Below are 20,008 nucleotides of genomic sequence, written 5' to 3'. Positions count from 1 at the left end.
ATGGTAACCCGCATCTCCCAGATTTCTGGTGGCCGCTACAGACTCCCCTCAAGCCCTACGAATGGGGCGAGTTATATGCTTTGCTATTGCTTTGCCCATGGTTCCGGCAGATACGATGTGGACAGACTGATGCATGCTAATGTACTTCCATGATCTTTCATGCCGGCCTGCTCTGGCAGTAGATCACAACCCGGATGTGCTGTCGGCGGCCGCGGATGCGAGGGCCGTTGGGGGCTGCAGAATCGTAGGGACGAACATAACATGTGTGCTTGGCGTTTCTCGTTTTTTAGCTCCATTTCGCTAGCACCTCTCTAGGGTAACACTGAGTTCTTTGTGCTTCGCCAAATCCTGATTCGAGGAAGACGTCTCCTAGTCTTCCTCGGATCAGAATTTGTCTGCGCCTGGATAAGAAACCAAGGAGCCTGGAGCAATTTCAGCCCTTTTATTTTGTGCAGTAGCAGACGAACTCCAATGCCTGTGTCCGGGTGCCTCTAATAGAGCCGTGGTTCGATGGTGAACCGCAAACCTCCAAGAGGGCACGACCGCACCAACTCGCTAGTGAAGATGAACTCTTATCTTTATTGATGTCATAATGCCATGCGAATGTCCACATCAAGTCATCGTATGTTCCACATGTAACCGATGCCAACCTCCACTAGAGCTGGATCTCCGTAAAGCAGCATACGACAGGGTTATTCACAAAATGACTGTTGCACGGCTCGCAGCCTCCAATTGTCACAGCGCCGGCGCCTACTGTGCCTGACCGTTTAGCGTACACATCATGCCACTCCACAATATCGTTCGGGGTGGTCCCCTTACATGAATAGGGTGCGCAGAGGCCCCTCGACAGCTTGTGATACACCAAGTAGCTTCGGCGCGAATGCCGCTGCCAAAAGAGCTTTCTTGAGCTTGACATCATTGGGCTGCAGCAAGAGGGACTTCAGTGCAAATATCTTCAGTAACTGGGGCGCCTTTCCAAGCATCAAGGTGGCGACGGGAGTCATCAGATGTAGAGGGTCGAGAAATAGCTTGAAGAAAATCTTCGTCAGGGCAACGCAGGAGAATTTCGAATCTGTCACCGCCTCGAGTTCCGATGCCAAACTGAGCAGGGCGCCGAGCTCGCCATCAAATAGCTCGATGTTGGAAAACTGCGTACTCCAGTCAGAAGCCACATTAACACTCTCTGGAATCTCTTTCCTAGCCTGGCGTATCATCTCTGCTACATCCTGTAGGAGGCCTGTAGGTGCAAGGAACTGGTCTACGAATGCTGTAGCGATTTTGACGTACTCTTCCGGCGCTCCTCTAATGTTTCCCATCTCGCCAGCGAACCGGATAATCTGGAACCGTGCCTCTTCTTCAAGATCGTTTCCTTGGTGTCCGGCACTCCTTGCTGCGGATTTTATCGCAGCCATCCTCTCTTCAACGGTACCGAAAAGCTGATCCGCACCAGATTCCAGTTGAGGACCACTGCTCAGTGAAACAAGCGCCTGCACCGAATCCGGATCAGCCAGCAACAGCGGTAGCAACCCCACAAATCCATGGCAGTCACCAAAAAAGCTACAGCCACGCCCTACAGGCACTTCCAGCTTCATACCAGCCTTCAGTCCTTCAATCAGGTTCGGCACCAACACCGCAGCCAGAAGTAGCTTCTTCAACTCCAGGTCGCCGCCGCCAGGCAAGAGGAGACCTGCCTTCAAGAGGAGATCCGGTTTGAGCAGAAGCTCCGGCATGAAGAGAAGATCCGGTTTGAAGAGAAGATCGGGCTTGAGCAGCAGAGCCTTCAGTGCAAACGCCTTCAGCAGCAACGGCTTCTTGTCAAGCAACATGCTGGCTACTGGGGCTGCCAGCTTGAGTGGCACTAGCACATACTTGAAGAATGCCTTGCCAAGAGCAAGGCAAGCGACTTTGGACTCAATCAGCGCCTCTAGCTCGCCCAGCATGCTCATCAGCGCTCCAGTGTCTCCATCAAGGAAGTCAATGTCGGTTGCCGGCGAGTTCATTCCCTGGGCGACTTCGTCGCCATTCTCCCTCGCCTCGCGCGCCGCCATCATCATTCGCGCCACTTCTTGCGTCAAACCCGCGGGAGCGAGAAACTGGTCAACAAAATCAGCAGCGCGACTGGCGTACTCTTCTTCAGCGCCTTCCTGTCTTCCCACCTCCCGCGCACACCGGATAATCATCGCTCGTGCGGCCTCCTCTGCACCTGCTGCCGAGACATCAGAGACCTCCACCGAGTTTGCTGAGTTGGCCAAGTCTTCTCCAGTTGCTCGAAGCTTCACACTATCTGCGTCCATGGTCTCCAGCAATCCGTCAAGGCCGCCACCTGCCAAACCCGAGAGAAGCGTCACGATCTGGGCAGGGTCCATTGAAAGCAGCTTCTCAATTAGCACGAATGGCACGTCAATCGCAGAGGTGCCGAACTTCGCCTTGAGGCCTGCTATCAGTTTCGGCGCCAACACCGCAGCCAGAAGTAGCTTCTTCAACTCCAGGTCGCCGCCGCCAGGCAAGAGGAGACCTGCCTTCAAGAGGAGATCCGGTTTGAGCAGAAGCTCCGGCATGAAGAGAAGATCCGGTTTGAAAAGAAGATCGGGCTTGAGCAGCAGAGCCTTCAGTGCAAACGCCTTCAGCAGCAACGGCTTCTTGTCAAGCAACATGCTGGCTACTGGGGCTGCCAGCTTGAGTGGCACTAGCACATACTTGAAGAATGCCTTGCCAAGAGCAAGGCAAGCGACTTTGGACTCAATCAGCGCCTCTAGCTCGCCCAGCATGCTCATCAGCGCTCCAGTGTCTCCATCAAGGAAGTCAATGTCGGTTGCCGGCGAGTTCATTCCCTGGGCGACTTCGTCGCCATTCTCCCTCGCCTCGCGCGCCGCCATCATCATTCGCGCCACTTCTTGCGTCAAACCCGCGGGAGCGAGAAACTGGTCAACAAAATCAGCAGCGCGACTGGCGTACTCTTCTTCAGCGCCTTCCTGTCTTCCCACCTCCCGCGCACACCGGATAATCATCGCTCGTGCGGCCTCCTCTGCACCTGCTGCCGAGACATCAGAGACCTCCACCGAGTTTGCTGAGTTGGCCAAGTCTTCTCCAGTTGCTCGAAGCTTCACACTATCTGCGTCCATGGTCTCCAGCAATCCGTCAAGGCCGCCACCTGCCAAACCCGAGAGAAGCGTCACGATCTGGGCAGGGTCCATTGAAAGCAGCTTCTCAATTAGCACGAATGGCACGTCAATCGCAGAGGTGCCGAACTTCGCCTTGAGGCCTGCTATCAGTTTCGGCGCCAACACCGCAGCCAGAAGTAGCTTCTTCAACTCCAGGTCGCCGCCGCCAGGCAAGAGGAGACCTGCCTTCAAGAGGAGATCCGGTTTGAGCAGAAGCTCCGGCATGAAGAGAAGATCCGGTTTGAAGAGAAGATCGGGCTTGAGCAGCAGAGCCTTCAGTGCAAACGCCTTCAGCAGCAACGGCTTCTTGTCAAGCAACATGCTGGCTACTGGGGCTGCCAGCTTGAGTGGCACTAGCACATACTTGAAGAATGCCTTGCCAAGAGCAAGGCAAGCGACTTTGGACTCAATCAGCGCCTCTAGCTCGCCCAGCATGCTCATCAGCGCTCCAGTGTCTCCATCAAGGAAGTCAATGTCGGTTGCCGGCGAGTTCATTCCCTGGGCGACTTCGTCGCCATTCTCCCTCGCCTCGCGCGCCGCCATCATCATTCGCGCCACTTCTTGCGTCAAACCCGCGGGAGCGAGAAACTGGTCAACAAAATCAGCAGCGCGACTGGCGTACTCTTCTTCAGCGCCTTCCTGTCTTCCCACCTCCCGCGCACACCGGATAATCATCGCTCGTGCGGCCTCCTCTGCACCTGCTGCCGAGACATCAGAGACCTCCACCGAGTTTGCTGAGTTGGCCAAGTCTTCTCCAGTTGCTCGAAGCTTCACACTATCTGCGTCCATGGTCTCCAGCAATCCGTCAAGGCCGCCACCTGCCAAACCCGAGAGAAGCGTCACGATCTGGGCAGGGTCCATTGAAAGCAGCTTCTCAATTAGCACGAATGGCACGTCAATCGCAGAGGTGCCGAACTTCGCCTTGAGGCCTGCTATCAGTTTCGGCGCCAACACCGCAGCCAGAAGTAGCTTCTTCAACTCCAGGTCGCCGCCGCCAGGCAAGAGGAGACCTGCCTTCAAGAGGAGATCCGGTTTGAGCAGAAGCTCCGGCATGAAGAGAAGATCCGGTTTGAAGAGAAGATCGGGCTTGAGCAGCAGAGCCTTCAGTGCAAACGCCTTCAGCAGCAAAGGCTTCTTGTCAAGCAACATGCTGGCTACTGGGGCTGCCAGCTTGAGTGGCACTAGCACATACTTGAAGAATGCCTTGCCAAGAGCAAGGCAAGCGACTTTGGACTCAATCAGCGCCTCTAGCTCGCCCAGCATGCTCATCAGCGCTCCAGTGTCTCCATCAAGGAAGTCAATGTCGGTTGCCGGCGAGTTCATTCCCTGGGCGACTTCGTCGCCATTCTCCCTCGCCTCGCGCGCCGCCATCATCATTCGCGCCACTTCTTGCGTCAAACCCGCGGGAGCGAGAAACTGGTCAACAAAATCAGCAGCGCGACTGGCGTACTCTTCTTCAGCGCCTTCCTGTCTTCCCACCTCCCGCGCACACCGGATAATCATCGCTCGTGCGGCCTCCTCTGCACCTGCTGCCGAGACATCAGAGACCTCCACCGAGTTTGCTGAGTTGGCCAAGTCTTCTCCAGTTGCTCGAAGCTTCACACTATCTGCGTCCATGGTCTCCAGCAATCCGTCAAGGCCGCCACCTGCCAAACCCGAGAGAAGCGTCACGATCTGGGCAGGGTCCATTGAAAGCAGCTTCTCAATTAGCACGAATGGCACGTCAATCGCAGAGGTGCCGAACTTCGCCTTGAGGCCTGCTATCAGTTTCGGCGCCAACACCGCAGCCAGAAGTAGCTTCTTCAACTCCAGGTCGCCGCCGCCAGGCAAGAGGAGACCTGCCTTCAAGAGGAGATCCGGTTTGAGCAGAAGCTCCGGCATGAAGAGAAGATCCGGTTTGAAGAGAAGATCGGGCTTGAGCAGCAGAGCCTTCAGTGCAAACGCCTTCAGCAGCAACGGCTTCTTGTCAAGCAACATGCTGGCTACTGGGGCTGCCAGCTTGAGTGGCACTAGCACGTTCTTGAAGAATGCTTTGCCAAGAGCAAGGCAAGCGACTTTGGACTCAATCAGCGCCTCTAGCTCGCCCAGCATGCTCATCAGCGCTCCAGTGTCTCCATCAAGGAAGTCAATGTCGGTTGCCGGCGAGTTCATTCCCTGGGCGACTTCGTCGCCATTCTCCCTCGCCTCGCGCGCCGCCATCATCATTCGCGCCACTTCTTGCGTCAAACCCGCGGGAGCGAGAAACTGGTCAACAAAATCAGCAGCGCGACTGGCGTACTCTTCTTCAGCGCCTTCCTGTCTTCCCACCTCCCGCGCACACCGGATAATCATCGCTCGTGCGGCCTCCTCTGCACCTGCTGCCGAGACATCAGAGACCTCCACCGAGTTTGCTGAGTTGGCCAAGTCTTCTCCAGTTGCTCGAAGCTTCACACTATCTGCGTCCATGGTCTCCAGCAATCCGTCAAGGCCGCCACCTGCCAAACCCGAGAGAAGCGTCACGATCTGGGCAGGGTCCATTGAAAGCAGCTTCTCAATTAGCACGAATGGCACGTCAATCGCAGAGGTGCCGAACTTCGCCTTGAGGCCTGCTATCAGTTTCGGCGCCAACACCGCAGCCAGAAGTAGCTTCTTCAACTCCAGGTCGCCGCCGCCAGGCAAGAGGAGACCTGCCTTCAAGAGGAGATCCGGTTTGAGCAGAAGCTCCGGCATGAAGAGAAGATCCGGTTTGAAAAGAAGATCGGGCTTGAGCAGCAGAGCCTTCAGTGCAAACGCCTTCAGCAGCAAAGGCTTCTTGTCAAGCAACATGCTGGCTACTGGGGCTGCCAGCTTGAGTGGCACTAGCACATACTTGAAGAATGCCTTGCCAAGAGCAAGGCAAGCGACTTTGGACTCAATCAGCGCCTCTAGCTCGCCCAGCATGCTCATCAGCGCTCCAGTGTCTCCATCAAGGAAGTCAATGTCGGTTGCCGGCGAGTTCATTCCCTGGGCGACTTCGTCGCCATTCTCCCTCGCCTCGCGCGCCGCCATCATCATTCGCGCCACTTCTTGCGTCAAACCCGCGGGAGCGAGAAACTGGTCAACAAAATCAGCAGCGCGACTGGCGTACTCTTCTTCAGCGCCTTCCTGTCTTCCCACCTCCCGCGCACACCGGATAATCATCGCTCGTGCGGCCTCCTCTGCACCTGCTGCCGAGACATCAGAGACCTCCACCGAGTTTGCTGAGTTGGCCAAGTCTTCTCCAGTTGCTCGAAGCTTCACACTATCTGCGTCCATGGTCTCCAGCAATCCGTCAAGGCCGCCACCTGCCAAACCCGAGAGAAGCGTCACGATCTGGGCAGGGTCCATTGAAAGCAGCTTCTCAATTAGCACGAATGGCACGTCAATCGCAGAGGTGCCGAACTTCGCCTTGAGGCCTGCTATCAGTTTCGGCGCCAACACCGCAGCCAGAAGTAGCTTCTTCAACTCCAGGTCGCCGCCGCCAGGCAAGAGGAGACCTGCCTTCAAGAGGAGATCCGGTTTGAGCAGAAGCTCCGGCATGAAGAGAAGATCCGGTTTGAAGAGAAGATCGGGCTTGAGCAGCAGAGCCTTCAGTGCAAACGCCTTCAGCAGCAACGGCTTCTTGTCAAGCAACATGCTGGCTACTGGGGCTGCCAGCTTGAGTGGCACTAGCACGTTCTTGAAGAATGCTTTGCCAAGAGCAAGGCAAGCGACTTTGGACTCAATCAGCGCCTCTAGCTCGCCCAGCATGCTCATCAGCGCTCCAGTGTCTCCATCAAGGAAGTCAATGTCGGTTGCCGGCGAGTTCATTCCCTGGGCGACTTCGTCGCCATTCTCCCTCGCCTCGCGCGCCGCCATCATCATTCGCGCCACTTCTTGCATCAAACCCGCGGGAGCGAGAAACTGGTCAACAAAATCAGCAGCGCGACTGGCGTACTCTTCTTCAGCGCCTTCCTGTCTTCCCACCTCCCGCGCAAACCGGATAATCATCGCTCGTGCGGCCGCCTCTGCACCTGCTGCCGATGGGGCGTCCGCTGCAGTCGTCAGTGTGTCCTCGGGTGTCCATATGGTGTTAGCGATTCGGGCGGTGTCGGTTATTGCGGTCTGTAGGCGGCGGCGAAGGCGTTGTTGCTGTAGAGTGTGTTCTGAATCACAAGTGGCAGCAGAAAATGGTTTAGTGTAACAGGCCTCCCATACGTGATATGTCTGGCTTACCATCGGCTGTTCGAGGTTTGGACTTGTGCGCATTTTGACCGTTGCTCTTGAGATGAAGTGCGGCAACCAGTAGCGGGTCGTTCGCAATAGACCACGGTGTGTGCTCGCCCGTTTCCACAGACGCGGGAGGAACCAAATATTTGTGCAGATCTTTTAGAGAAGTCGGACCATCATCCTTGAGGAATGTAGCGTCGGACACAACCTGCTTTTTGTAAACTGAGAGGGCGTTTGGGAATGCAAGTACCTCTGACAGAAGAAAGTCTACAACTGGTATAGTAGCTCCTTCACCAATCTGTGTGGAGGTAGCCGAGTCGTGTTGTTGAGAGCCCTGGGCTAGCTCTGACAGAAAACCGAGCCCTGTCCAACAAAGGACTAACAGCAATTTAAACACAGGGCGATTCATTGTTGCTCCACGTTTTCTTGCGATGAAACGGGATACGTATAACGAACGACACAAAGTGCAAAGATAACAAGAATGACAGGGCCGGACGGTTCAGCGGGTTTGCCTGCGCTTCTTGCCTCACGCCCCGCCGGGTCGAGCGTGCACGATCCCACAATTTATATGGCTCTAGCGTAGCTATTAGTGCTTTATACGGACTTGTTTCTTGTGCCGTGGAGTGTGCACAACGTGGTCGGTGTCGAAATCGCGATCGACGGGCGCGCCTTTACAGTAATAACCGGGAGGTAGCGTAGAGACGATACCACCGCAGCCGCTTAACCCTTGGGCCGCGAAAGCCAGGCGGGTCTCCCCTCTGGGGAATGCGAGCGTAGTCTATATCTCGGAACGGCTGCAAGACTCGTTCCTGTGGGAACACATTTTCGAGGATAGCGGAGGGCAGGACAGGGCAAGCCCTGAAAGCAGCACGGTCGATGTGTCATTCCTGTTGAATGGGATACAACGAAAAACCAAACAAGGCCCTACCACCACCAGTTCCGTTCCTTTTGTCTTGGCGTCCGGAGTATCCATTGTGCAGGGGATGCCTGGCTGTTGGATCCAATTTTTGGCTACTGAGTTTCGGAGTGGGCCACGGAAGTGTGGCCCTTGTCTCAATTTTCCTTATATTGCTACGCACCCCGCCGGTATCCACCGTAGTTGTGATACAGTTAGTGTTTCTTCTCGGTAGTCTATCCCTTCTGAAATCGCAGTCGCTCCTCCTGTGGAGTAGTTACTGTGAGGACGCTCGTGACAGTTATAGGTCTGTCGACCATCTAACGAGACAATTCAGCCGATATCGCTCCTTGTATCTGCGACTGTAGGAAGCGTGCAAATGGTACCAAGTTATAAGCCGGAGTACGCCGGCATGTTGTAGTTCCGTCCTTGTGCACTGGGTGGCTCGGATCGCAGAGAGCCGCACATGTTACCGGACCTACGCTAAACCGTTCCAGAGATCCTCAGCGACTGGTGACGAACCCGCAGCGTTTCATAAACGTACCGAGACACGAGCGCGCCCGGTCACTGTAGTGCATTTCCAGCAAACCATGGGCTTTATCTGAGTCTCGTACTGTGATGGAGGTGGATACCGGCGATGGGGGCTACTTGCGCCGTGTGTGTGGTCGCCAACTCATCGGCCAAAAGCATCACAGTGCGGATACTTTTCAGCAATCTGATTCAGTTCTTTCCTCTATGATATGTTGCATCTGCCGCATGTGAATGAGATCAAACATCCACTACGGCACTAGGCGCAAGACAGCTCAGAGCGCGAGTGATGCTATATTTGGATGTACGGACTGTTGGTCCATTGCTGGTGACACTAAGTAACTGCATCGTGGCGGTAACCGCGCCTTAATGCGAAGCATCGCACACGTAGCGTTCTCATGAGCCTTCACTGCATGGGGCTCTCATCTGGCAGTGCCGAGACAGTAGGTCACAACATGGGTGAGATCGCAAGCGGCTTCACACAACCAGACTCATCGGCCGTCCCGAACTTTGGAAAAGTCGCTATCAGTCGTCGTTCTTGCATGCGGATCCGTTGAACGGAGCCGCAGGCCTCCTGGCTTTTGCAAGCGTTCTGAACCATTCCTCAAATGACGACTGCAGTCGTTGTTTGTTGAACTCCATTGTGTGTAGCACTTGCCTGATTTGGTTCTTCACCTGAGACAGTTCTTCAGTGCATCGACTGTAGTCCTTTCTATAGCGTGAAATTCGTTCGCGTATACATTCTTCCTCCTATACAGAAACAGTGTGACAACAGGGCCTATCCAGCTGGCAACAGAGCATTCCGCCTGCCACCATGCCCGCGTCGTCAGTGTTTGTCGCGGTGGTCGTCCCAGCGGGGCGCTACAGCGTGAAAATAACAGGGACGGCGAATCTGCCTGTTTACTGTAAAACTAGTGCGCGAAACCGCATCCTTCGCCGTCTACCTCGCACAGCAAGTGCTTTTGGGACCGGGTCCGCAAATATGCTGTAGAGAGACTTGTTTACCTGTCCTGGGGGCGCGTCGCATGTGTCATTCATGTGCGCCACACGCAGGTGACACAGCTTATCCCGTTCCTCGATTACGCCCCTCCTTGTCTCGTTTGCTTGCTTTGCGAGTCTCTTTGCCATGCCATACAGTTCCTGTAACTGCGCCTTGTTATTCGCGTGAATGCTGGATCTCCGTACGTTTCTCCTGAACACCTCGAAAGCCCGTCCCCTGTCGAGCAAGAGCGCAGTCGCCTTCTCATCGGTTAAAGAATGAGTGGCTGCGGGGAAGGACGCACATCGCGCGTGTAGCGGAGACAGTGTCAAGCATGAAACGCGCCGAGAGGCGCGCCTGCGGACGCTGGCGTCCTGAGCTGGTGCTTCAGCGACTATACTTCGTGTCCGCTGCAGGAACCTCTCACAGTTACATGGACGGCAATACTGCCGTGCTCTTTTGCTCTGTCAACTCCAATATCTTTCAGCATACGTATCAGCCAAGGCATTGAGTTCCTTGCATAAACAAACGCTGCGTCTGGCTAGTGACGGCCGCGGGTGTTCATCTTGCTGTCTCCGTCCATGTGGCACTGTCAGCTGATGCTGCGGATGGCTTGAAGCAGACTTCCTCCCGAGCTAGCGCTTGACAGCCACGGAGAGTATGCCTCTACGCTTACTTTTATCTTGTGAAGCATCTGCACCAGGAGGCGGGTGGGAGTCACCACGAAGCGAGAACTGGCCCGGAGCGCAGTCTCGCGGCAGTGCGCAGGCACCTGTAAAAGCATACCGCACCCTGCCTTGACTGCGTGGCGTAAATTTCCGAGTACGTTACAGAGTATGATATGGCGCGAGGCGCAGCGTGACACAATAGGGGCAAGTCTTCTTGGTCTATCTTTCGTCATCCGGCTACTCGTGAACTGGCGAGACATTTAACTCTGCCACCGAGTACAATTACGGATGGTTTCGCGCCTCGGCTGAAGCGGTTCCGCAGCGCACGGTAGAAACCAACCTGTGCGCGTTGCTGCATCTGTTGTCCTGGAACTGCGGGCTGTCTCCACTCACATGCGAGGGCAGGGCCGCCTCAAACGATGGGATTGCTCGAGGCTGGCCGTTTCCGTGTAGGCAACAGGCTTGCCTCGTCACACGTCATGCACCACTTCTACGCTTTCAGCTGGGGTCCCTTTTGTAGCGTACTCTGTAAGTGCGGGGCATCAGCCCCGCTTCCTCGCCAGCTAAATCGCACAGACTGCACGTACTCTTATCCGCGGCTGGAAGCACGTCCCGTGACTGTGCTGCAACTGCAACTCCGTTCACACTTTCGCGGTCCCGACCGACGCCATGTTTGTTCAGCATGTCGATCAAAATTGCGATCTCTGCATCCCGTTGCTCCACATGCAACTTGAGTTTGGCGATGTCACTCCGGAGCTGGGGGCTGCAGCTCCCCTCCGACGAGCTGAGGTGAGAAGAGACGTTTCCTGTGCCTGTCCCCTCTCTGCCTGGAAGAAGGCGCAGATCCCACGACAGACATGTCAGATAAGCGACAGCGTGCGCGTGGTCTCTGAGCAGAGAGGCAGCAGCCTCGACGCGAACCGGCGAAGAGCCAACCGCCCCTTCTATCGAGCGTGTGCGCCACGACAACCTGAACCTGATCGGCGTAAAGGATTGATCAAAGACATGGGTGGACAAATAGACCACCTGTAGAAGGAAGCCACACCGGGGGGTGACAGGAATACTTCTTATCACGCTGACAGGAATACCGCGGAGTCCCGCTTTTTGGTGGCAGTACATAGTGCAAGAAATGGCTTTCAAGGTGTACTGTGCGGGTGCGCAATCGTTTGCGGACCTGCTCTCTCTGTTTTGGTATTTTCTGTGCTGCATGCCCTGTCGTTCAAAGAAGTCGCCTCCAGCTGCGTCTTGAGACAGACGCAGCGATCGCGAAAGATCTTGAAAGCGAGGCGAATCTTCCGCACATCCGGTCCCAGGAGGGGCTGAGCCTCAGGATCTTCTTTGAAGGCTGCGCAGATACCATCGTAGAGATATCTCCTTCTTTTGCTGGTTCATATCACGGCTTAATTTCCAAGTGCAACACAGAGTCTGCTTCACATCGCCGCCACCGATAAGGTTAGGGTTAGCCCTAACCCCTAAACGTGGTGGCCACGCACCCTGAGTTTGTCTCCTAGTAGCACCTAAGTCAGTAGCGTATGCTGAGGAGCTCGTCACACGGTTTGATAGTAGGCGCCTGTGCACGGCATCTCAGTGTGATGCCGGTAAACCTCACTGGCGACTACCATTGATGTAGGCATCCACGTAGTCTTCACATCTGCGTTTTTCTTCCTCGCTAAGGTCTCTGTCGACGCTGAAGCCGCCACCTCCTTGAGATTTTAAGATCTCGATGTGCGCGCGGAGCTCCTCGTTTTCCCGCTTCAGCTTTTTTATCAATAGGCTTGGATCGATCTCTTCGTTCACAGTCGCTTGGTTTTCGATCTACATAGGGGTCTCACAAGTTGAAGACTCACGTGGCACTGAATGCGGGGCAACTTGAAAGAGCGGTAGTATATCTAATCTGGACATAATCACGATTGTTTGCCTCGAAACTGCATAGTAGCAGCCGGTGCTGGATCCGCTTCTGCAGTCTCCTCAGGCCGCGGGAATGGGTTGCGTTCTGCTAGAGTGAACTAGACCAACGCCCAGTATGTGGCAATGATATGGCCACCAGATATGTCTGAAATGTGTCTGCCATGGTGTATGTATCTGAATTCGACTGCCATGGCCATCTCCAGCTGCTGCACCCAAATACAATTACCCTACGAGTTGCGCGTGGAACACAAACTGCGGCGGCAGCGGGAGCGGCTCGACAGGAGCCTGCAAACTTCAGCGACGAGGATGGTGGATGCTGTCGACTGGTCCACGGGTGCTGGCCGTGCTTTGCATTGGATAACCCCAGTCGGGAAGGACAGAGAGCTCCTGGGTAGCCGGCTAGCTGTTTCCACGCGTGCGTCCCCTCTTACTCGAGCAACAGCTTGTGCGAACCTACAGGTCGACACCGTCTCTGGAATTGAATCTCGTTCCGGAGTCACAGTGGCCACCATGACGGTGTGGCAATTGCCTCCGAGCGAATCTCGAAGGACAGATGTCATCATGGAGTTTCTGTATGGGACGTGGACGCGACGGCCCTGAGCCCGTTCGTGGAGGGCAACGATGACCTGGAGGGACAGTGGACTCCCAGCGTCGCGCGTGCATGACGGACGGGCTTCGCTTGGTTCCCCGGTGACAGGGCGATTGAAGACAAGTTCATCTTGAACTGATCTTCAGTCGTAAATATGGAGGTTCCCTGCTACAGATTCGCCAGAACTCTTTGTCAGACGGCCGAACCTCATCTCACGGTGCTGGCGTGCGCAGGAGTAGATGTGTCGACGCCGGATGTGCCTCCGGATGACGGCGCCAGTATTTTACCCCATCGGGAACGCTGCCTGTTACACCACCAGGCCATTTCGCTGTGTCTAACAAGGTTTGCGCATGCCGTTTGCGGGCGTTAGGTACTCTTCGCTGCCGTGTGCTGATACCTGTTCGAGATAGTGTAGTGCAAGATTGATGCTGCAAGCCTCTCTGAAAACGGTCTCGCCAGGATTGACGCCGCTCTGTTTGACTCTCTCTGACCCCGCGAGGTCGACTAGCTGCAACTTCGAACGCCTGATCACCGAAGACCCTGCAACGCAGAGGGTGGGCAAGTCGGCTGGGCACGAAGCTGGACCCCGGTCGTGGGAAGTCTGCCTGCTAAAGACTCATGTCATATCTTCTGTAGACAGAAAACGGTGAATGGTTCTGTAAATATCTTGCATGACATGCCTTTAGATTCGCTCAAGATTATACGCCTTGTAGGCAATAAACAACTGAATAGCAGTTCTTATGACGCTTAAGTGACTACCACCTGAAAGTACTGACGAGTACCGGACGACAAGAGTACACAGCTACTCAGCACGGCGCGCGTGGGCGCGGCTGCTGACCAATGAAAGTCCAAACTCCTGTCAGCGGCACCGTCTACGAACCCAGTGCTCACTGCATCAAGTTTGCGTCTATCATACCTGCTTCGCGGGCTTCTAACCATATAATGAAGATGCAGTGGGATCGAGTGGAAGAATCGTTCAGCGGCGTTTCTGCCACGATCCTGTTAGTGTCACCATGGAAAAGCAAGTGGATTGCTTCTTCCTCGGTGGTCGCAGTGTTCACAGATAAACCTCGCAAGACGAGATTTCCATCTTCGTCTTCACTCGCGACGACCTAAGCGGAATAGCAGGCAGGGGGATAACCAGTCCATAGATGCGTCACCGGCGTTTCATGTAGCTGGAATAAGGAACTCTCATAGCGCGGCGTAACCCTTCCTTTCGTCATAGGTGCTGCGAACGAATGCTGACTGCTTCGTTGAGTGACTGCACGCGTGAGCGCTGGGCCTGCATGTCCGGGAGTTGGTGGACATGGGTGTCAATCCGAGGCTGCGAAAGAGGCTTGTTGGAGCTTTTTAACGCTCTCCGTCGCGACGGCAGAACCTCTTAAAGGCAAAAAGCTTTACTAAGACGGAGTCCCACGCATAGAGGCCGTGACTTGTGCGTCCGTTATTTGAAATGCGCTTGCCTTTTGCAAATCGTCAATGCGACGCGCGTCGACCTGTGCTTTGGTCAGGAGGTCGTATCCCTTGTCTTGGTACACCTCCAGATAAGATATCGCCACCCTGTATTGTACCAGTCCGTCCCGTTTTATGCAGGAGAAAATGAAGGACAGAGCACGGGGGATTATTCCTCGATCGTTGTAGCTCTCCGCCCCACCAGTTATCGTGAAGGTCTTGCCAGTGCCCGTCTGGCCATAGGCAAAAATTGTGCCGTTGATGCCTGAGTTAACAAAATTCGCAAAACAGTACGGGGCTGTCTGCACGAGCTCCAGTTGCGATTGCCGTCCTAGGCCCTAGGCAAGCAGAGCAAGTTGCTGCCCCGCCTCGCTTCCCCAATTTGAGGCGATTCTGTGTCGCAAAGGCTCTTCGCCGGCCGGTGCCACGGTGCTTGTACAGCTGGCAAAGCGGCGCCCCTGAGACTGCACCAGAGCTACGTGTCTGGACAAAGGTGGCATCATTATAAGTGTAGTGAAGATCAAAGGAACGAGCGTAACCCCGTAGCCCTGGAGCAGCTGAAGATATCGGTCGTAAAGAGGCACAGGGCATAATCTGCTCATTGCGCTGTGGGGATCCTGCGAGACCTCACGTCCTCTTCCGTTGTTGCCATCCCTCGCAGTAGGCATTTTCGTGCCACTTCTCCGAAATTCTGTGACACGAAAACGACAGTTCGCTTTGCGGGGTACCTTTCATAAGGCCCTCCAGGACAGGGGTCGCCACTGTCTGAAAAACATTTTCCTGGTGCGCCTCCATAGGAAAGATGCCGTCAAAATAAAAGGTGTGCTCGAGCTTGGTATTGTCCACGATTCCTTGTCTAAAGTCATTTTCTTTTCGGGGTAGCCGAGCCACCAGAATATTCTTGTGTCGTCCCCGCAGTTCCAATAGTTCTGTCGCCTCAGTTGTAGGTCTCATTCTCAGGTAAACTTGGACGTTGATTCTCCTATCAATGCAAGGTGCGGCGTCGCAGCGGCTATAGCCGGTGGTATTATTGGTAGCGGGCCAAGCGCAGGGGGTGGCATCCGCCAGGTTGACGGTGTCATCCGGCATGTTGTCTGAGGATAGATCAAAGTCAGCATGACTGATAAGATTCGATGGCCGCTGGGGAAAAGAAAGGCGTATCCTGCTGTTCAGGTTCCTTGGAAGAAGGAGGTATCCCGACACGAATGAGATGAAGTCCAGCTCAGAAGAGCTGAGCGCTTCATCAATAAAAAGTCAAGGCGGCTTCCGTCAGTAGCGGCTACCCACCTGAGGAATAACGCGAAGCGAGTACTGACGGTGGTCCCTTATGTCTAGAGCTACGCATCACATCATCTCTCCTATGAGTCATCTATCCGAGTGGAATTACATGCGCGAATCATGCGGTACTGGTATACAAGCCTCAAACCCAAACGCAGACAAGCTACTTGGGCTTTGTTACGCACGTCACGCACTCATGTCACACAATTTCACAGGCGGAGGCTCAAGCACGTACCAGTGTGCCCAGGTCCCGCTACAGTACAGGCTTGGCAGAGACGTTGCGGTAGCGTGCTGCAGGAAACCACACGAGCTAATCAAAAGAGCAACGATCGCAATCCATTTCCGACTGTGGAGTTTCACGCCGGCCGCCGTTGTGGGGCATTCGTCTTGTCCAAGCTATTTCGCATGCTCCTGGCCTTGCGAAAACAAAATGCTACATACAGACAGTAGCTTCGCCTTTTTGGTTTTCGGCCACGATGGAAAATACCCTGGTTAACACGAACTCACGCATGGGGGGTGGCGCTTCGCCGGCGATTCTGTCGAGTTTGCATTTTGAGAGAACAAGCTGGGCTGCTCAAACGCGTCCTACCGTCCGCCGTGGAAATTTCTAGAGCATCATGAACGCGTCCGACAAGCGTCTTTGAAGCATCTGTATACGGCCCTCTACATATGCGGTCATCGTGGCTTCTCAATTCAGATGATCATCGCACACAGTGGCGTGTTTACCGATGCCGTACGGTACCGCTCCAATCGGATTCAAGGCCCTGCGGGCCGCAGATCGGCTGCAAGTGACGACGAATAATTCCTCTTGCTCCTCACAGCAGCCAACGTCGAAGTGCGCGAGCACATGCGGAGCACCAGATTCGAAAGGCAGTGCAACGGCGCACGATGAAACTACTATTGAGGCGACGGCCATGCCGGTGGCGGCGAAAACCTCAGGTATGTCTGCTCAATGCAATGGGGCATCCTGTCATATCTGCCTACGACGCCGACCGCCAGCCGTTGGTGTCTATGCACCTGCTGCGTATGGCGATATTTCAGAGCGTGACACGAGCTTGCTTTTGTTGCTGTTGAAACAAGTATGTCATTTTGTGCGGTGCTGGGTAAAACAGCTGAGCCGTACAGCTCAGCTTGGTTCGAGGGGTCGCCCGTACCGTTAGCAGAAGTAACGAAACAAACCTGTTTTCAGAGAGGCTTACGGTCAAGAAGGCGGTATGACCGAAACCTTACCTGGCAGATTAATACCCACACAAAGTCTGTTCAAAAGCCATCACGGCACCCGTATATGCCAACAGAAGGCTCCCCGTTATAGGGATTGATTCTCCGTTCTAGACGCAGACTTGATCAAAGGTATATGTTGCCGAGCAGGGCTTGCGGTGTTGCATTGTGAATGTTGAGGTATTGGTTCCGTCTTCCGCTGTTCAAGATGTAAGCCTATCGTCGACGCCACACCAACGTGCTGAATCCCTGCCGTGTCAAGCGACATGGTAGGTGACAGATAGACGCAGTAGTACTTTGAGACCCCGAAACCCACTTACTCCCCGATGTGTCTGCAAGTTTGAAGCGGGGACATCTGAAACAGTGCTGAGATGCTCTGCTGAGTCTCGCAACGGAATCTCCAATTTTATACGCTTGTGCAGGAATAGTTTTCTTCATCAGTGCGAGTGGTAAAGCACGCGTGGCCCGGCTGTTCATTAATAGTACCACCTGTCGAGTAAATCACTGCACTTCCAGCAGAACTGCACGTTGCAACAAGATTTTTGGTTTCCTCCTCTACCAACAGAGACGGGACGACCGGGCGCGAAGGAGCGGTCCGAGGCGTGCGGTGCCTACAGTGACTCTCCCACAGCCTTCAGGGAGTGCCAGTTTGGACTGAACGAGCAGATGGCAGCCGAATTCTTCGCTGCAGACCACAACTACCTGGCAGAAGACAAACTGCGAGTAATCTTTGGAATGTATGCCTCGATATGCCAGTGATGTCGCGCCCGCCCCCCCTTCGGCACAAGGACTATCGTCCGCTTACGCAGCTACCAGCATCGGAGATTGGCAACAGTGAGCCCACATGCTGTATAATCAAGCGGCCACCAGTTGGTCGTCGGCAACAGAGAACCCTTCCGGAGGCCTCTACACACCTTCGAAGTTGTTGCCAGCAGTGTCACCGTTTACTGACTTCCTAACCTGATCGGGGCCCAAGTGCCCATTGTCGAAAGGCAGGCGCGCCGACAATGTGTTTCTGGCTGTCACTTGTTTCGTAGTTTGCGGGACGAGAAGCTTGACGAAGCTCATAGGCTCTGCATGCAAAGTCTACACGAGGCGCAAAGAAGTCTCAATGAAGCGACAAAATGGCATGCCCTTCATTTACTGGGAATCGTGCAGTGCCAGCTTGGTGAGATCTGGCCGAGAAGAGAACTCTTGAATAAAATATTGCTTAAGTGAATATATTAGAAATATTGCTTAAGTGAATATATTAGAGACTTAGAGCAACGTACAAAGCTGCGGATGCGATGGAACCCCATCGGCTCCGCTGTTAATTGGATTTCGCCCTGCATGCTTGAGAGAACAGCAGTAAACGTTGCCCTCGTTTGTGGGGCCGTACCACCCACACGCTCCAGCTGTCTACGTGGAGTCCTCTCAAGTCTCTGCGCAGTGGGAGACGGTATGCATGCCTCGTCGGCGTACTCTCTACGTGCTTCGCTTGAGCACACGGTTGTTCATGTCTCGGCATGAGGGGGAGGTGCGCGACTACGGCTGCAAGCAATTTCGAGGAGGCTATAAGAATTAATAGGAAGCGCCTTCTTTTGGCCAAGGGAGTCGCGCTTGTCAACTTCGTCTCCTGCCTGGTTTACTGCTGTTTGTCAGTCACCCGGATAGGTGATCAGGTTAGACGCAGCAGCTCATCAGTCGCACTTAGCAACGCGCGTAACATGGTGCTATAGTAGATGGGAGAAATGAGACAGATTCAAGCTGTGCCGCCTAACTGCAAAAACAGCTGGAGCCACATACTGTTCTGTTCTCGGCGGCGTCGTGCAAGGCTCGACCGAAAGGCTGGCTCGCTCGGCTCTGGCGAAGGCGCTTCAAGCATCAGGAAGAATTGAGGTGATCCCGCTTTGGTCTCAGTTTGCAGCTGCTGTAACCTTCAGTCCACCTCGAAGTCGGAACGGGCATGCGACGCGGCAATACACGTGACCAAAGCAAGCACTGGGACTCACCGGCTATCAGCACTCCTCCATTTGTGCTGGCGCCCGCACCAGACGAACTCAACAGGATCTCCCGTCGCACCGTTTTTCGTACCCATGACTGGCACACCTTGCAAACTGACATTCCCGCTATATTGCCTGCTGCTTCATCTTCCACACGCTCTAGTCTGATCATACTAGGCATAGTCACCCGGCACTCATATCGGCCTATCGCGGCCGATAATAGTGTAGCGCAGCGCGAAAAACTCGCGCCGATGTAACTGTGGACAAACAGCTGACGCTGAGTGGAAAGCACTGGCCTGCGAGGGTCCTTGCAGGAAGCTATGAAACTGCTTGAAGAGCTGCTCTACGTGGGAAACAGGAAGAGTGGTCCTTGCAGATCCGAGGCTCTCGCGCCATGGACACTGTACAGATTATCGCAGATGGCACAGTGACCATGATAGAAGAGACAAACGGGGCAAGACGCCGCTGGAGCCGTCCAACATGACGGTCACGACAGTGCTTGCAGCTGACCATGGGGGGCGGTTCATCGGGAGCGATTCCCGCGTCAACGATTGTGACGTGCAGGACAAAAACGCGCAGAGTTCTGCAGCCGCCGACCTCAGCCTGCCATGCGACCTGCCATGCAGCACGACACAAGTGGCGGATATACTGGGTTATCCGAAACGGTTGGCGATGTACGTTGGGGCGCCATGGCCTGTTCTCGAACCCGCGTTCCCTGGAGGAGATGGGAGGAGGGATTCCTCAGAGACGAGGTCACAGCCGCTGTGGCGAGCTGATAGCCTCACTCGGAAATAGTTTTCTCAAGCACAACCGTGATGCAAGGCTTACTGAATTGCCACGCTCACGCACTCGCGCTTGAGAAAAAGGTGCACGATTGTCCACTAGTCTGCGTCTGTTGTTCGAAAATCAGGACAGTTGGGCGCAGCGAGGCTGCGGAAAGTGCACGACTCTTGTTGGGCACCTCTCGCGCATCCTGCAAGCTGGATCAGTACAAAGAACTTGTCAACTCGAGCCTTGAGGGACTGCTGACGTGGAAGAGCCGTAGAGTTCTCGGAGCAGAGAGAAACGCGAGGCGGCAGAAAAGTTATCGGGGGGGGGGGGGGGCAGCAGGGGGAGGGGGTGGACGGCAGCCGTGGGTCTGTAG

General features: G+C 54.7%; 2 protein-coding genes across 2 annotated transcripts; one reads left to right on the top strand and one right to left on the bottom strand.

The window, feature by feature from the left end:
• Window positions 1–815: 815 nt before the first annotated feature.
• BESB_054940 (uncharacterized protein) lies at window positions 816–15,475 on the bottom strand (the record flags this gene model as incomplete). Its single annotated transcript, XM_029363929.1, has 11 exons — window positions 816–7,303; window positions 7,374–7,575; window positions 10,446–10,541; window positions 10,963–11,264; window positions 11,612–11,782; window positions 12,057–12,252; window positions 12,777–12,971; window positions 13,332–13,474; window positions 13,851–14,046; window positions 14,398–14,651; window positions 15,115–15,475. 11 exons carry the CDS (start codon window positions 15,473–15,475, stop codon window positions 816–818), a joined length of 8,604 nt encoding a protein of 2,867 aa, XP_029219852.1.
• A 917-nt stretch (window positions 15,476–16,392) lies between these two features.
• On the top strand, window positions 16,393–17,641 carry BESB_054930 (uncharacterized protein; the record flags this gene model as incomplete). Its single annotated transcript, XM_029363928.1, has 2 exons — window positions 16,393–16,603; window positions 17,448–17,641. 2 exons carry the CDS (start codon window positions 16,393–16,395, stop codon window positions 17,639–17,641), a joined length of 405 nt encoding a protein of 134 aa, XP_029219851.1.
• Window positions 17,642–20,008: the final 2,367 nt, after the last annotated feature.

Source organism: Besnoitia besnoiti, chromosome IV (assembly GCF_002563875.1).
Source record: "Besnoitia besnoiti strain Bb-Ger1 chromosome IV, whole genome shotgun sequence".
In the NCBI taxonomy this organism is placed as follows: Eukaryota; Apicomplexa; class Conoidasida; order Eucoccidiorida; family Sarcocystidae; genus Besnoitia; species Besnoitia besnoiti.
Note: the sequence above shows the minus strand (reverse complement) of the source record. Positions and strands in the feature narration are given on the sequence as shown.